The sequence below is a fragment of the Branchiostoma lanceolatum genome, chromosome 6 (assembly GCF_035083965.1).
Source record: "Branchiostoma lanceolatum isolate klBraLanc5 chromosome 6, klBraLanc5.hap2, whole genome shotgun sequence".
Taxonomy (NCBI): Eukaryota; Metazoa; Chordata; class Leptocardii; order Amphioxiformes; family Branchiostomatidae; genus Branchiostoma; species Branchiostoma lanceolatum.
In genome coordinates this window covers 16,170,268-16,185,551 of record NC_089727.1, presented here as the reverse complement: position 1 = coordinate 16,185,551, position 15,284 = coordinate 16,170,268, and the positions used below count along the sequence as shown (strand labels likewise).

The window sequence follows — 15,284 nt, the reverse complement described above, 5'->3', positions numbered from 1 at the left end:
ACAGTATTCTGTGATCAATTCTTGTTCTTGATGAATATCTTTATTTTCAAAATCTAAGCATCTTTTTGTAGCCATATCTTTTTTCCTACGCTCCACAATGAGATATACAGTTCCCAAAGGAAGTCATCCATAAAATCTTCTTTCTGTAACAAAGTTATATTGATGATGGCTTAGTTACGGTAGCCGTGTATCAAACCTTCTGCCTTAGAACTGGTAGAAGCTTATTGAGCACTGACTTTTGTATCATTGTATCTCTGTATGACTAGAGTCATCACACAAATGTGTAGTACCAGTATCACACAACCTGGGCTTAGCCAAGAATTACAGGTACCTCATGAGGTAGGCCATATTACTGAATAAAAAAAGACTCTTTTTACACAATCAAGAGATTTATTCCACCGACGTTTCGGTGACCATCTGTCACCTTCTTCAAGGCAATTCTGACTGGTTCACATGGCAATGCAGCACAAGTGTTGCTACTTATACATATTAATGAGATGCAATCCCAAACGCAAAGTATTTACATATGTACAATCACAGCTGCAGGTGAACCAGTCAGAATTGCCTTGATCAAGGTGACAAATGGTCACCGAAACGTCGGTGGAATAAATCTCTTGGTTGTGTAAAAAGAGTCTTTTTATCCAGTGACTTAACAACCTGATGAAACTATTCACGGATGCCATATTACTATTTCCAGTCTTTCAATCAAACTAACAACACACATTTTCAGCACAACTGAACACTTTTAGTCATAGAATTTTTGTTACCAGTAAGAACAAGATAAAGACACACCTGTAAGATATGTGTATAACATCTTCCCTATATATACATAGCCACAATTTGAGCAAAAAAATACGAGCAGCAATGCATTAAACTTGATTGCTTCTGGGTACTGCACAGTTATTACCCTGTTTTCCATGGATAACTGTTATATACAAAATACTTTGAGGACTCACAATTTAACTCTTCTCACCCCATAAAAAAAAATTAAATACAAATCAAATCAATATATCATTCTTCCAATAAAACCTTCAACCCCCTTATTGCAGATACCGGCATATTGCAAAAATGTGGCATACACATAACAATCCTGATCTGGTAGTGAGGTAAAATACTGGGGTGAATGGGTTTGTTGATAATAGTACCACAGTGACTAAAAGGTGCCTTTTCTACTTTCTAACTAGGGGTGTCTTGTGCTGAGGTGTAAAAATATATGTTAAAAAGAGAGTACAAGGGAATTTCTGTCAGAAAAGTTTTCTGGGCAGGACAGCCAGACTGATGTATTGTGACAGCTCCTCTTCAGTGTATATGAAGTTAACTTTCTTCCGTGTTCTCTCGTCCAGCCTACATGGAGAATATAAAAAGGACACAGATTAGCAATAAACACAAGATGGTTCTATCTCAAAGCAATAAGATGGAAAATGTCCTTATATTACAACTGCTACCAACATAAGAACATGTATTCCATCCACAAATAGTTTCATCAGATTGATGAATGACTGAATAGCAAAGTTGTTTATTCCCAACCAAGGAAATGATAACAGCCAACATTTCGGCGACCATCCTTCATCTTCTTCAGAGCAATGATAACTGGTTCAGTACTGTCTTTGCACTGCAGCTACATCTAGGTGTCACTGCTCAGATTATTGCCCTGAAGAAGATGACAGACGGTCATCGAAACGTCGGCTGTTATTATTTCCTTGGTTGTAAATAAAGAAGTTTGTTATTCAGAACATGTCTTTACATTTATTAATAAAACAACTTTCAATCCTCTTTCAGCAATATTTCCTGCTTTTATACCTACACATCAAATTTCAAAATAACAAAAATCAAATTTCATCCAAAAAATATGTTATGTCCTTGGTGCTGAACCAACTTCGTATCTGCACTTTTCCTCTACCAACAGAACCTTCTACTAGTACTTACCAAGGTCTGATGATGAGCCAGCAGCCTGAAAACAAAGTTGGTGCGTTGACAATGAGGCACACCCCCAGTCTCTCTGGGAAGTACCTCTGCAGCAGCATGATCAGAGTCTTCACAAACTGGTAGTCCATGTTCCGCAGGCTGAAGTCCTTCATGTCAAACAGCACACAGAGGTTGTCCATCTCGCCTTGGTCAGACATGTTGGAAAGCGTTTCCTACAAAAATAGAAAGAGTCAACAGAAGTTACTGTTAAAATGTACAGCAGGATGTATATTCAGTAATCTAGTACATTTAAGGTACTATTGAAGGGTGGCTGGGGATTTTGGGGATGTTTTTGAAAAAAAAACTTTCTTAAGCTTTACAAACCTTCCTCAACCTTAATTTCTTTCAGGTAGTTTCTTATAGCAAAGTGATAATTTATGCAAATTAGTATGACGTCATGATTACCTCATCAAGATTTATAAGGCCACGCCCATTTTTAGAAAAAAGGCTCTCCTTGGCTTGTACTTCGATGTTTATCAATATAACTTTGCAGGAATGTACATGATAGTAATACTTAAAGAATTATGCATGTCAACGAGTATATTTTGAAATATTGATTTTTGGCGAATTTTATTTGTTTGATAACCTTGTTGGACAAAAATCTCCATCCCTAGTGATAACTGATGTTCACACTGGCGTTCATATTACACCAGATTCACACTGCTACATGTAAAAGTGTAAAATTAATGTTAAATCACATAGTTTATTACATAGAATACATCAACACATCTCTTAAACATAAAATTACTTGAATACTGACCAACATGTAGACAGTGAACTTGGTAAGCACTTCCATGTCTCTGTTCTTGGTATCATGAAGATGTACTGTTGCCAGAATGATAGGCCTGTGGGAATCAAATACAAATATCAAAATGTACAAGTATTGCATTCAACACTCAAAAGCAACCAATATTACCATAATATGTAAATGTACACAAAGCCACAGACTAACAGACCACTGCAGAAATGTAAGACAAAAATTCTTCTTTATCTACTCTTTAGCAAATTCCATACCTTCCCATCTTATCTCTTTCTTCCAGAATGATGCCCTTGCCTGTAGCCAACTCAGACTGGATGGCAGGGTCTTCAGACTTGATGTTTTCTACACCATACTTTTTTCTCCACTTCTCACATTTCACATAAACCTTGTGCGCCTCTGGGACTGTGAGGTGGGCTCTTAGAAATCTCCTAAGAGCCTTGTCAGGAACATCCTGTAGAAAGAAAATTTAGCAACCTTAAACAAGGCAAAGTTCATACAGCCAACAAACACGCACTTTGCATATATGCAATCCTAATACATGTACCTACTTTACAGCAGATAGGGACTCCAGTCCAAATATGTATGTAGAATAAGTAAGACCTCTATTATATTGATTCTGAATAAATCATTCTGCCAAATCTACTAGTGCTTGCTTAAGGTATTGGACAGCTTGCAGTGTGTGTTCGCCCATCAGATTGTAATTAGTACATTCACAATTATCATTCTTTCAACCATGAGATTTCTACCTCAAGCTAAAAACTTCACAATGACAGAGAAAAAAAGCATGTATAATTACCTTAATCTGCTCTCCTATCTTCGAGTCCTGTAATTCAGAAGAAAATAACAGAAACAGGTTTAAACAAACTTTACTGCTGATATTTGATCACTTCTGACATGTTTCCTATAGGAAAGATGTCATGTTGGAAAAAATAACTCAATTGGCAATAGTAATTCCCTTGGGACGCTCTCTTCACAGAAAATGACATCAGCAATTGGGTGGGTATAGATTCTCCAACAATATTAACATAATTGCTTGTCCTCACGAAGGACACATGACACAATAGTCTACTCAATCTTATCCCTTGTGATAACACTACTCAATCTTATCCCTTGTGATAACACTGTTAACAGCACTTGTGTGATAGAGGAGGAACTCAATATGAGGTGATAGAGAAGTGTGACAAATTGTCACATGTAATTCACTGCAGGAATGAAAGGGCCAGTTGTGCTGACTGTCAAGCATTGTATTTCTAGTTGTTCAGTGGTTTGTTAATGACTACATGAAGCCCTGAATTCTCACTGATTTAAATCCAACCACAGACCAATTAATGTCAGTAGAACCACAATAAATTTGATTATTCATAAGTATGAAAAACAATGTTCAGATCTGATGTAACCAAATTGATACACCAGCCTGGGCTCCAGCCTTGTCAGCAAACGTCCAGTAGCACACCAAAACTAACAAGGCTGGACTCCAGGCTATTGATACACATGATTTGAAGAAAATTGCCACATAGAAATTCATTAATTCTGTGTCTCAAACATGCAGCAACTACCCAACTAACAATTCACAAACCATACTTATATATACAACATTGACTTGATATAACATTGACTTGATATGATTGAAAGACCACATAGAAGTTGTACAACATTGACTTGACTTACAATATAACAATAAGATATAATGTGCAAGTACAAGTATTGACTTATAATCATATTATGTCAGTACCACAAACACTAACAACAGTAAACAGAAATCTAGATTTACACCATACAATAGTTCAATTTGCCAACAAAGTGTAACCCCACATGTTACTGACCTTTCTAAGTGCTTCCCTGAGTGAGTCCACATTTTCCTGACTGTCCGGCTCCACCTTCTGTCGTACTTTAGTGCCGCCAGCCGCCATGAGGACAGGTAAACTGGGGTATAACGCTCTGAACGCTTTTATACACCTGGCTACGACTGCATCGTATCCCATCAGGCACCTGAACCACCTGTGAGGGGTCAGACGAGGTCAATGTCCATATACTAGTATATAGACCATAAGGCCACCCCAATTCAATTTCTTGGTTAACGGATTTTTATTTTTTAGTTTAGCAAGAAAAAAATCATGAAAACAGAAGGCTGGGGTAAAAACCTGCACCTGACCCTGTTCACTCCCTGAAACAGTGTGCACCAAAGTAAACATATTCCTCTGAGATTCTGTTTTCATGTTGTTTTTCCAATCTAGCATTTTTTATTTATTCCGTTAACCAAGAAAATAAACTGGTGTGGCCTAAGATGATATTCGGCGCATATCCAAAAAGGTCACTGCATTTGCATTCACAGCAGGAACCATGTAAAATACAAGTATAAGTATGCATGTCATATCACAGGAAAAGAAAGACTCCCAAATTATAGCCTGGCCATGTTGCATGGAATAATTCATTCAGCTCAATGCTGCCTCTGATGATAGTTTTCAGTTTTCCTCAAAAGAAAAATGTATGTATTTTATGATAATAACTTTTTTAAATGGAACTAAAAATATCGATTATTTTCTTGTTGGAGAGGATTAACTTTACCCTCCAAAACCCCTGCTCAACAAAATCAAGGTTTACTGACAGTAGTTGACTGGAAACTATTAACAACAGAATCTGATACAGTATATTGCAACAACATTAACAAATCCACAAGATTTCCCATGCGTAACCTAAGCTTTGCACAGATTGTGCAGCAACCTAATCATAATGCCAACAAGTCACTGTTCCCATGGAAGCAAATCTAGTACAGGTCCTCCAACTTATTCAAGGTTCAGGCATGTTTTGCTGCAAAAAATACTAAATATGCAGAATGTAGGTAATTACAGAAGATCATTTGGTGAGTCAGAAACAATTATTATCCGACGTTGACAATTGTTGATAGACCAGCTTTTCCATAAATGGGTCAGCAGCAAAAACAACACAGCAACAACATGAGCTGATCATATTCCCAGAAATCCACTGTTCCCATGGGAGCAAATCTAGTACAGGTGCTATAAAGATAAAATTAATCTGCTTACCACATATTCAAGGCTCATGCATGTTTTGCAATCAAAGAATACTAAACATTGCAGAATGGTACAATTATCCCTGAATGACCTCTTTGTTGCAAACTTAGAACTACTGCAAAAATGCTTGTTTTGTTTTCTGCCCGCCAAACGCAAATTAAAACTACATATACATGTACTTCAAACACTGAGCTTTTTCTCCCTATCGTGAAATCGAAGCCCCACAAACTTTAAATTTAATGCAGTTACAGTATCTGACGTCAACATTTGTTGATAGACCAGTTCTTCAGGGTCAGCAGGAGACAACCCAGCAGCAACATGAGCTGGTCTTTAATAATCCCAGCATTTTTTTAGTCACTGTTCCCATGGGGGTAAATCTTATACTGTAAGTACTACAGTACAGGTGCTCTAAAGACAATGGTAATAAGACTTCACTTCCTGGCTTAAACGCTCCTTTATCGCGACATCGTTATGACCATGACCTCACGTTTTCACCTGTACAGATGCCTACTAGTAAGGCTATGCATGCACATTTGGGGCGTTTTCCTATATTACGAGTCATGCAAGTTTTGCTGCAAAGAATGCTCTTAAATATGCAGAAGAAAGGTAATTACAGAAGTTCATTTTACGATTGACCAGTCAGACACAATCATTACCTGACATTTGTTGACAAACCAGCTTTTCTATAAACAGGTCAGCAGCAAAAACAACTCAGGAGCAACGTGAGCGAAACAGCACAATGGACATGTACCGTAACAGGGAAAATGTAATTCAACAACCTGGAGATGCATGATAGCTGCCTGTTGTTAAATGTAAATCATATGCCAGAAGAAAAATGCAATTGATCTATTCTAAGAAAATGTATTCTAACGTTACACATAAGAATATTAACGTTATTTACGTGTCATTTATTATTGTCATTATAGAAATTAACGTTACAATCAGATTAATATAAATCAAAGACAATTCCTCCTCATACTCAGAAATGATCGTAAACAATACAAAAGGTGTGACAAAAAAATGTGTTGTTTGCCTAAAGCAACGATTAGCCAACAGAAACCAACGTTTAAACGCAAACATTCTAATGAAAAATTCATTCATTCAAACAAATCCCGCATAACAAATCATTCAGGTAACTTTCAGTCAACATATGGGCGTCTCTCGACCAAACGTACGCTCCCAATCTCAGTTCAGCTTACTTTCCACCGTATAAAAGGTTGCCAGTAAACTTCAACAGCGCTGATTTAAGAAAATTAAGAGTAAAACTTGAAAATACCTTCACGATCACCTTGCACCGACCATGTCAACAACAGTCTGTCTTACAATGGGCGATCGCATTCTGCCTTACATGAAGATGAAAGCTGTAAATTTACAAATTCTTGTAATACCTCAAAATTCAATAATATTGCAAAGTTGATGGTATTTTATATCTTAGATATCTGATTTTATTACTGATATTCATTTATTTTTCTAAACAGAGCTGTATTTTTTTTTTAAACAAAATACTCCCCCTATATTAGTATGATTACGTCTACTAACCTTTAACCTCTAGTCCAAGATGGCTTCCCCCAAGAAGAAAATCACGTTGGGGAATACGTTCCTCCAGAAAAGGTGTCCAATGAGCCTCTACTTGGTACGTACTGGTAACTGCTTCTCGTATTAGACGGTGTAGATGTCCATATAGAATAAATCTATTAAAGATGACCGCTGTTTATTGCGCTAATTTCGCCCTACAGAGCTCCGAAAATACATGTGGCTTCACGAACCAAGGAACTGAAATTTCGCACATGGAAGAATTTCTGGATAAAGGGAGAACATGTGTTAAAACTGCGTATCTCCATGATATGAGAAACATGTGAAAGAAAGCAGGGTATACATAGGTGCTATTATTCAGCAGTATAACATAGCATAATGAGTTATATATTATGTAACTAAATGGTTGTGTACTGTTTGGTTCCCCCTCAGTCCAGTTTACAAACGGGAGACTGAAACCAGACAATACGCCCAACTTTGGGTACTTCAAGAGCACAGAAAGTGATGATGTCAGGAAGAGGCACAGGAGAGTCTTGGTAAGCTCATTTGATGATTGATGATGATCCCAAATCTATGTAGTCATGGAATCAATGAATTACTGCTTTTATGAATGATTGATTTAACTATAAATGGTTAATAGTGTGATGTAGCATTAAATGAATTATTTATTGACTAATTTTTGTTTGGTCATACCTTTTTAGGTGGCAGAAACCAAGAGAATGCAGTATGTTGGAAGAAACTTTGGCCCAAGTGCCCCAAGAGGAAACTCTCTTTGCAAGTAAGGTTTGATTTGTCTCTTGTCCTGTGTGCATTCTTCTTCTGCATTCTTCCCTTTTGAAACATTGCCACTGTTATGTCAGTTCAGTTGTTGTTTTGAGTTGTCCAGTAGAAGTACACCTTAGTGCATTTAAAACCATAACCATTGTAACCACAAGGTTTAACAATTAATGGTCTCAAGTCTAGATCTCTTGATCAGCTACCAATTTTTCATGTGGCCTTTGTCTTTGATATATTGTCCTTGTGACATACTAGATCTAATACTAATAGCTGTTATTGTGTTAAGTTTCTGTTGGACTATTGACACACAAACAAGCTCTTTCTTGTATTTGCACAGGTACATGGTCGGTGTGTTGGACAAAAACACAGGGAAGATGAGAGTTTATGACACAAATTCCTTCACTATGAGGCCAGTAATACATGGTAAGAATCTGGTCATTGTTAGGCTTTTGCTTGTCATGTAGTTAAGGTAATGTGATCAATGTAGAATAACAGTTGAGTTCACCCAGAAAGTTAATAAATTATGCTGTCGTCCAAAGTTAACATGTCTGCATGTTATACATTTAGGTTCGTCATTCCTTAAGTTTTTACCTGGTAGCATGTATCAAATATTTGTTTTACAAACTTAGGAACTTTGAATTGATGAATTAACTCTCCTTTCTTTTCTTTTCCAGACAAAAATGAAAAACAAAAGGATGAAGTAGACTTGACATACCAGGAAAAGGTAGGCTAAGTGTATTTTACCTGACACTCTTTGATATCAAACTAAACCTATGCATCCGAAAATAATTTCATAAGGTTGGTAGAATGTAGGATATAGGAGATTCTTTTTACACAACCAGGTAATCTCACCTGCTAACGTTTCAATGTCTATCAGACACCTTCTTCAGAGCTTCTGACTGGAGTACTGCTTCTCACCACCACCTACATCGGCTACTTATAGCAGTAAGAAGCAGTACTCCGGTCAGAAGCTCTGAAGAAGGTGTCTGATAGACATTGAAACATTAGCAGATGAGATTACCTGGTTGCGTAAAAAGAATCTCCTACTAGTATATCCTAAAGCTATGCAATTTATTGGCATAAGTTAATACATTGTCTTGACAAACTCAAAAAGACATTTTGTGTTATCAGTTTTATCTTGTACAGACGAAGCCACTTAATTGCACCTCGGATAAACGCACCTTCCATTTAATTGCACCGAATCCCAATATCCAAAACCCGTTCCCATTCACTGCATTGTTAGTGACTCCGCATATCTGCACCGCGCATGGTCACCAATGCCGGATAACTGCACCAATTTTTTTCAAAAATCCTCGACAAGTTAACTGAAAAAGTGCGCTAAAATCGACAAACGCGGTACAAATGAGCCGATACCTGCCGGTGTTTGTTTGTTTTATTCATTCGCACATAAAAACAGAAAACAGTAAAGGCGCAATACCGACAATATGTTTAAAACTGTTTTGAGTAACAAAAGAAGGCGGTCTCCAGTGACAGTTAAGTTGATAGGAATCGTATGGGAGGTCCCGGGCGGGTCACCCGTAATCATAAACCAAGTTTCAGTTTCAATTCCTAGTTTCATGGCGGTACATGATTTACGTAAATCGACAGCTGCACTCTACGTAATGTAACACAGAAACTGTTATCACATGAGTGGCATGACGATGTTTCAGAATGCATCCCCGGTAACATTACGTTTGTTGCAATGTGGTAGATTGCATGGAAAAATGAAAGAATGCAAAATCAAAACAGGTTCGTAGTAATTTCTTTATTTTCAGCAAAGGGTCAATAAATAAAGTTAATAACTGAATAATTTCGTCTGTTTTCTTTGTGCTAGTGCTTCTGACTAACAATACACCCCCTCGCCCATGGTGATGCGGTCCAACTGGGCATTTCGCATAATTGCACCAGCCGGATAATTGCACCAAAAACGCTGACAAATGGGTGGTGCAGTTAAGCGGATTCTACTGTAGTTGATACCTGATGCAGTCTAATACTTCCTTTAGTAGCCAGTACTTTGAATGATGAACAAGCAAACTAACAAACAAATGAATGGTATTTGAATTGTCTTCCACAGAATGACAGACTGGTAGATGCCTTCGGTGGAGCGAAGAAGAAGAGAGCCATGGAGAGTCGACTCAGGGACAAGGTGAAGAGGGAGGCTCTGGAAACAGCCATGGGCGCTGCTGTGGAGGACTTCATGAAAACTCCAGAGAAACTCACAGGTACGATACTGATGGTTTAACCCTCAAACAGCTGATTTATGTTATATTCAATGCAGATTTTGCACATACAGGAGCCCATAGCAAGGAAATGGTTATGTCAACTAACAAAACTATGATTCATAGTCCCCAATCCCTCTATTTAGCTAATGTTGCTGAAATGTATCAAATAGCTGTTAGCTTCTGAATTGTATAGAAATACTCGTAACTTGTGTATAAACTTTGCAGATTTTCCACATACAGGAGCCCATAGAAATAGTTATGTCACCAAAACGGAACTATGATTCAAAGTCACCAATCCCTTTATCTAGCTTATGTTGCGGAAATGTATCGAATAGCTATTAGCTTCTGAATGTGTAGAAATACTTGTAACTTGTAGTTATGTGTATAAATTTGTGGCCTATTATTGCAGTTAAGTTATATTTTGACTTCGATGTCACATACCTTTTAGTTTTACCATTATCAAAGGCACTGATATGCCATAAGAGCTTTATTTCCCTAGTACAAGGATGGAGATATGTTCTGATACCTTAAGTTGCAATGTAAGATGACATAAATATTCCCACTGTACATGATTTCAGGTCCAGAGATGGATACAGACTCTACCATCCCACCTCATGATAAGAACGCTGCAAAACCAGAGGATGTCTACAAGGTGGAGAGCCGTATCCTTTAGACTTGTGGGGTGCCTTTAGTTAAAATCCTCCCACACCATAAGGTGTTTAGGGCGGTGCCCATCTCCGTTTCATAGCCCTGGGCCTCACTGTGGTGCAATCACTGCAGCAGGGGGCTAGTCCACTGTTAGTGGAGTGTGTTTAACTTCCATACTGTTTCAGAAGTATGTACCATTTTTTATAAAGTATGACTCAATGCACCTCTTGTCCAGAGATGTCCTACCCAGGAGTTGAACTCGGGCCTTCTGGTTCCAAGTAATTTTAACCAGATGTGGTAAGTGACAGAAGCGCAGACCACTACACCACAGGGACACCCCGGGGTGCCTTTACACACATATTATTACTATGATAACCGGTTCAGTTTTTAGACGATATATTTTCTCATACATTTGCAAAATAGAGCTTTCTGTACCACTATACTTTGCATTCTAATTGTATCAATCAACCCTTGTAAATTCAGACTTAATGCATATCATATTCGTTTTATTGTATTGGCAGATTTAGATGATTTTGTCAGTAATATCTGCTTTGACCTCTTAACCCTGATGATCAGTCATTTCCCCAGAAGTGTTTGAAGCCCTGAAAGATGTGGCTGGAGTCTTTGTAAAAGCAACAAAAGAAGACGTCTCTCAGTGGAGAACAGAGGGAAGGTAATAACTTTAGTTCAAATTACATTTACTTTGCATCCCCCTCCTCGGCAGGCCCGACTCGGTCAGTACGTTACCTCCCGCATCGGCCCTGCTATTCCAAGCCGGTATTCTGGCTTCTAGCGAAGTCACCACCAAAACAGCTTTCAGCCAATCAGAGGCTTTGCACAAGCTCATCTTGTGCAAAACCGCAAAGGTCAATGGGAAGCTATCAGCCAATCAGGTTACGTCTTACATCGCTACTTTGGGTTCAGAACAAAATAATAGCTGTTTGTGCCAAATAAGGCTAATTATTCATGAGCAACTGTCAGTAACGTTGACAGAAGCCAGAAATACCGACTTGGAATAGCAGGGCCGACGCGGGAGGTAACGTACCGAGCGAGTCGGACCTGCTGTGGAGGGTACTTTGCATGTGATGTGGTTATGTCCTGCTGAAAATGACATCACAGACTGGTAACCTAATCCTTTCTGTCACAAAAACGAGAAATGTTGTCTGCAGATGGTTTGAGTTAAAATCAATAGAAAATGAAGAGACAGTATTTGCAGGCTTATGCTCCACATCTCTCCCTTCCATGGCCCTCGTTTGTTGTTTTTTAATGCTAATGTGGTGACTGTTGTGATATTGCCTTTCCAGGTACTCTACATTTGTATTGCGGCAGGTTGCCACAATGCCGCTGGATGAAGAGGCCAGACTCACCCGTTCCTGCCACGTCATGTACATGTGGTACCTCCTGGCCCTGCATGGACTCAAGTACTCTGATTGGAGGAAAAGAGGTGACTGATCTAACCTCGTTAACACAGTCTCCAAACCAGTCAGGCAACCAGAGTTATTGAATGAATTGTAGTTATTAAATGAAGTGTATAGTTATTGAATGAATTGTAGAGTTATTGAATGAATTCTAAGAAATGCCCTTTGTCTCATATCCCAGTTCAGCCAGGTAAGGCTGCAATGGTATTTGTGTGCACATGTTGCAAATAAACCAGTCATCATCATCATCATCAACCCTCTTTTAAACAAGTATGTATACTCACTGTACACACTTGAAACTATAAAGGCATTCTTTCTAAGTTAATGAAAATGAAATGTTCTTTTCTCCTAGACCTTCCTCTACCAGAAGGCATGCCCCTATTGGTCAAGCAGCAGCTGCTCGGTGCATTCACTGTCAAGGCAGATGCTGCAAGGTCTCGCAGGTATGTAGTAATAATAATAATAATAATAATGGTTTATTGGTCAGAAATTACCCATGCAATGGCAGCCAGTGCTGAATTGCTGCAAGGTTTACAATCACATAATATACAGCAGATACATATTTGTTCGGCACTTGCACTTTGCGGAACTGTCGCAAGGGTCTGGGAGGCTGCCATTCGGCGCCAGCAGGTGACCTCAATACGACCTTCCCCAACCGAAGTCAGGTACCCATTCACACCTGCGTGAAGAAAGTCGTGTAAAGTGCCTTTCCCAAGGACACAACATCGGGGCATAGCAGTGGTTTCAAACCCGGGACCTCTGGGTTCTGTGCGAAACACCCTACCGATTGCGCCACACAATGCCACGTTGCTGTATGTGTAGGGATCTCACACAAACCAACGATTCATTTCGTGAACTGTATGACTTAGATGGTCACAGTTTTCAAAATCTTATTGCTTTTATTTTGGACTAGAAAACTGAAGTGGTCAGAGCTTTAATTTGATATAACCATGTGGTCAGGAAACGCAGCAAATACATGTTACAAGTCTCTTTAATCTCATGACATGCTTCTCTTACACTGTTAGGGCCATGCCACCTCGCCTGAAGGATAAGCTGTTGTGCTACATCCTGGTCATGGGTCTGATCATTGAGAAGTTCAAACTGAACTTGAATGACATCCAAAAGGACCTGAAGATCGCACTGAAGAAGTAAGCTGTGCTATGTTGCTTTGTCTTTAAAGCATTCACTAATACAGTACACTGTATTAGTGTGTGCATATAGCTTTCCTCTATTTGTTGCAGGCTGTGTTTTTCTGTACATGTCGACATTTACTCATTTTACTCACCTATGCTTTCCTTAAAAGAGACCAGTTTGCAAAACTGCATATTCAATCATCTTCCAAAAAAATATTAATGGGAATGTATGTGTACATGCAAGACACACAAAATATTGTTTTGATGAGGAATATACCAATTCTAGCTGTTAATCAATTCAACCAATAAACAACTTCCATGTTTCCTTTCCGGGTTTTTGTTTTGCATTTTGACGAAGACGGTTTGTGTCATGGTATCAGCCTGTCAAAATGTCTTATTTCATACTCCCTCTTCTAGGCTGATGACGTTGACAAGAGCCGTTGGCTGTGATGTTCACAGCAAGAAGGCTGACAGAAGTGTGGATAATGAGCTGCAGAGGATGGCAGTGTTGCCTATACCATTGAAACTGCCTGATCAATTCAGCAGATTCAAGGGATTGAAAAGAGGCCGTTAGCAGACCTGTACAACAAAGCAATAAAACTTAAACTGGCAAGATAATTTTATCGCCCTGGTCATTATTTGGCATGCAACTACTAGACTTCTTTGTTTTTTGTTTTTGTTTATATTGCATACCCGGTAAACCGCCTCTTGGCATAACACACCAGGTTTTTACTGAAGAGTACAAGCTGCATATCCGGACAGATTTATATGATCCACTCTCACCGGGAGGGACCCCTACTCTTTTCGATAAGTGTGGTGGGTTCTTTTACGTGCTCAAGGTGTGGCTCTCCCCAAACACGGGACCTCCATTTAGCGTCCTATCCGAGGGACGTCCCTAACCGAAGCTAGGTACTCATTTTCACCTGAGTGAAGTGAGGAAAGTCGTGTAAAGTGCCTTTCCCAAGGGCACAACGTCAACGAGACAGATCAGGGAACCCCGGATTTGAACCCGGTACTTCTGGGTTCTGGGGCCAAACACCCTGCCACTACGCCACCACGACGCCACAGTATCACAAATGAAAAGAGGTTGAAGAAGCCTGATGCCAGAATAGAAAATATCAGCTTCTGTAGAGTTTGCTATGAAAACATGCATCCGTGCTTCATTTCTCATTGCAGCAAGATAGCATTATTGTTTTACTAAAGGAGGTTGAAATAAAACACTTTAAACCCCCTCGGTTTTACCATGTTTATCAGATTAAAAAGTGGTGTTATATCAAAGGTATAAGTATTGTGATTATCAACGGTAAAAGACAATGTCAACATACTAATGATCTCCAGGCAGATGTGTGCTGCTCTAGTTTTTCAGGTGGTAGTTACATTTTTGAATATCTGTCAGATTTTTTTCAATCATTTCAGTAACTAAGGCCATGTTAATTTATTTGGATGAAGTCATCTGGGAACACATGATGCGAGCGTGCAAGTAAAAAAAAGATTTTGAAAAAAAAAAGAAATTAGGAAATATTTAACTAATTTACGTGATTAGGAAGAATAAACAAAACTTAACACACAGAGTATGGTATAGATTCTACTGAATAATATATTCTTCATTTTTGTTCCTTCACATCTTTGTTTGACTTTGGAATTGACTTTGGCATCCTACAAGACATGCATCAGTATCCGTTTTCTGAAATATCCTTTTGCCAATTACAGCATATATTTTCTCATTTTGCAACTGCTTTGTATAATTTACAGTATGACCGATTTTCTTTTGTTGGAAATGGACGAAAATTGATGCGCAC

At 38.7% G+C, this 15,284-nt stretch overlaps 2 protein-coding genes across 2 annotated transcripts; one reads left to right on the top strand and one right to left on the bottom strand.

Annotated features, from left to right (window-relative positions):
• Positions 1-6: 6 nt before the first annotated feature.
• Positions 7-6,504, bottom strand: LOC136436846 (uncharacterized). Its single transcript, XM_066431220.1, has 7 exons — positions 6,411-6,504; positions 4,549-4,723; positions 3,522-3,548; positions 2,980-3,176; positions 2,726-2,810; positions 1,927-2,138; positions 7-1,344 (listed from the first exon to the last, which is right to left on the bottom strand). Exons 2-7 carry the CDS (start codon positions 4,705-4,707, stop codon positions 1,245-1,247), a joined length of 780 nt encoding a protein of 259 aa, XP_066287317.1. The 5' UTR covers positions 4,708-4,723; positions 6,411-6,504; the 3' UTR covers positions 7-1,244.
• A 797-nt stretch (positions 6,505-7,301) lies between these two features.
• Positions 7,302-14,103, top strand: LOC136436843 (DNA-directed RNA polymerase I subunit RPA49-like). Its single transcript, XM_066431218.1, has 12 exons — positions 7,302-7,387; positions 7,720-7,823; positions 7,989-8,065; positions 8,402-8,487; positions 8,739-8,788; positions 10,139-10,286; positions 10,865-10,948; positions 11,511-11,607; positions 12,239-12,378; positions 12,705-12,795; positions 13,378-13,500; positions 13,903-14,103. Exons 3-12 carry the CDS (start codon positions 8,007-8,009, stop codon positions 14,057-14,059), a joined length of 1,035 nt encoding a protein of 344 aa, XP_066287315.1. The 5' UTR covers positions 7,302-7,387; positions 7,720-7,823; positions 7,989-8,006; the 3' UTR covers positions 14,060-14,103.
• The last annotated feature ends 1,181 nt before the right edge of the window (positions 14,104-15,284 follow it).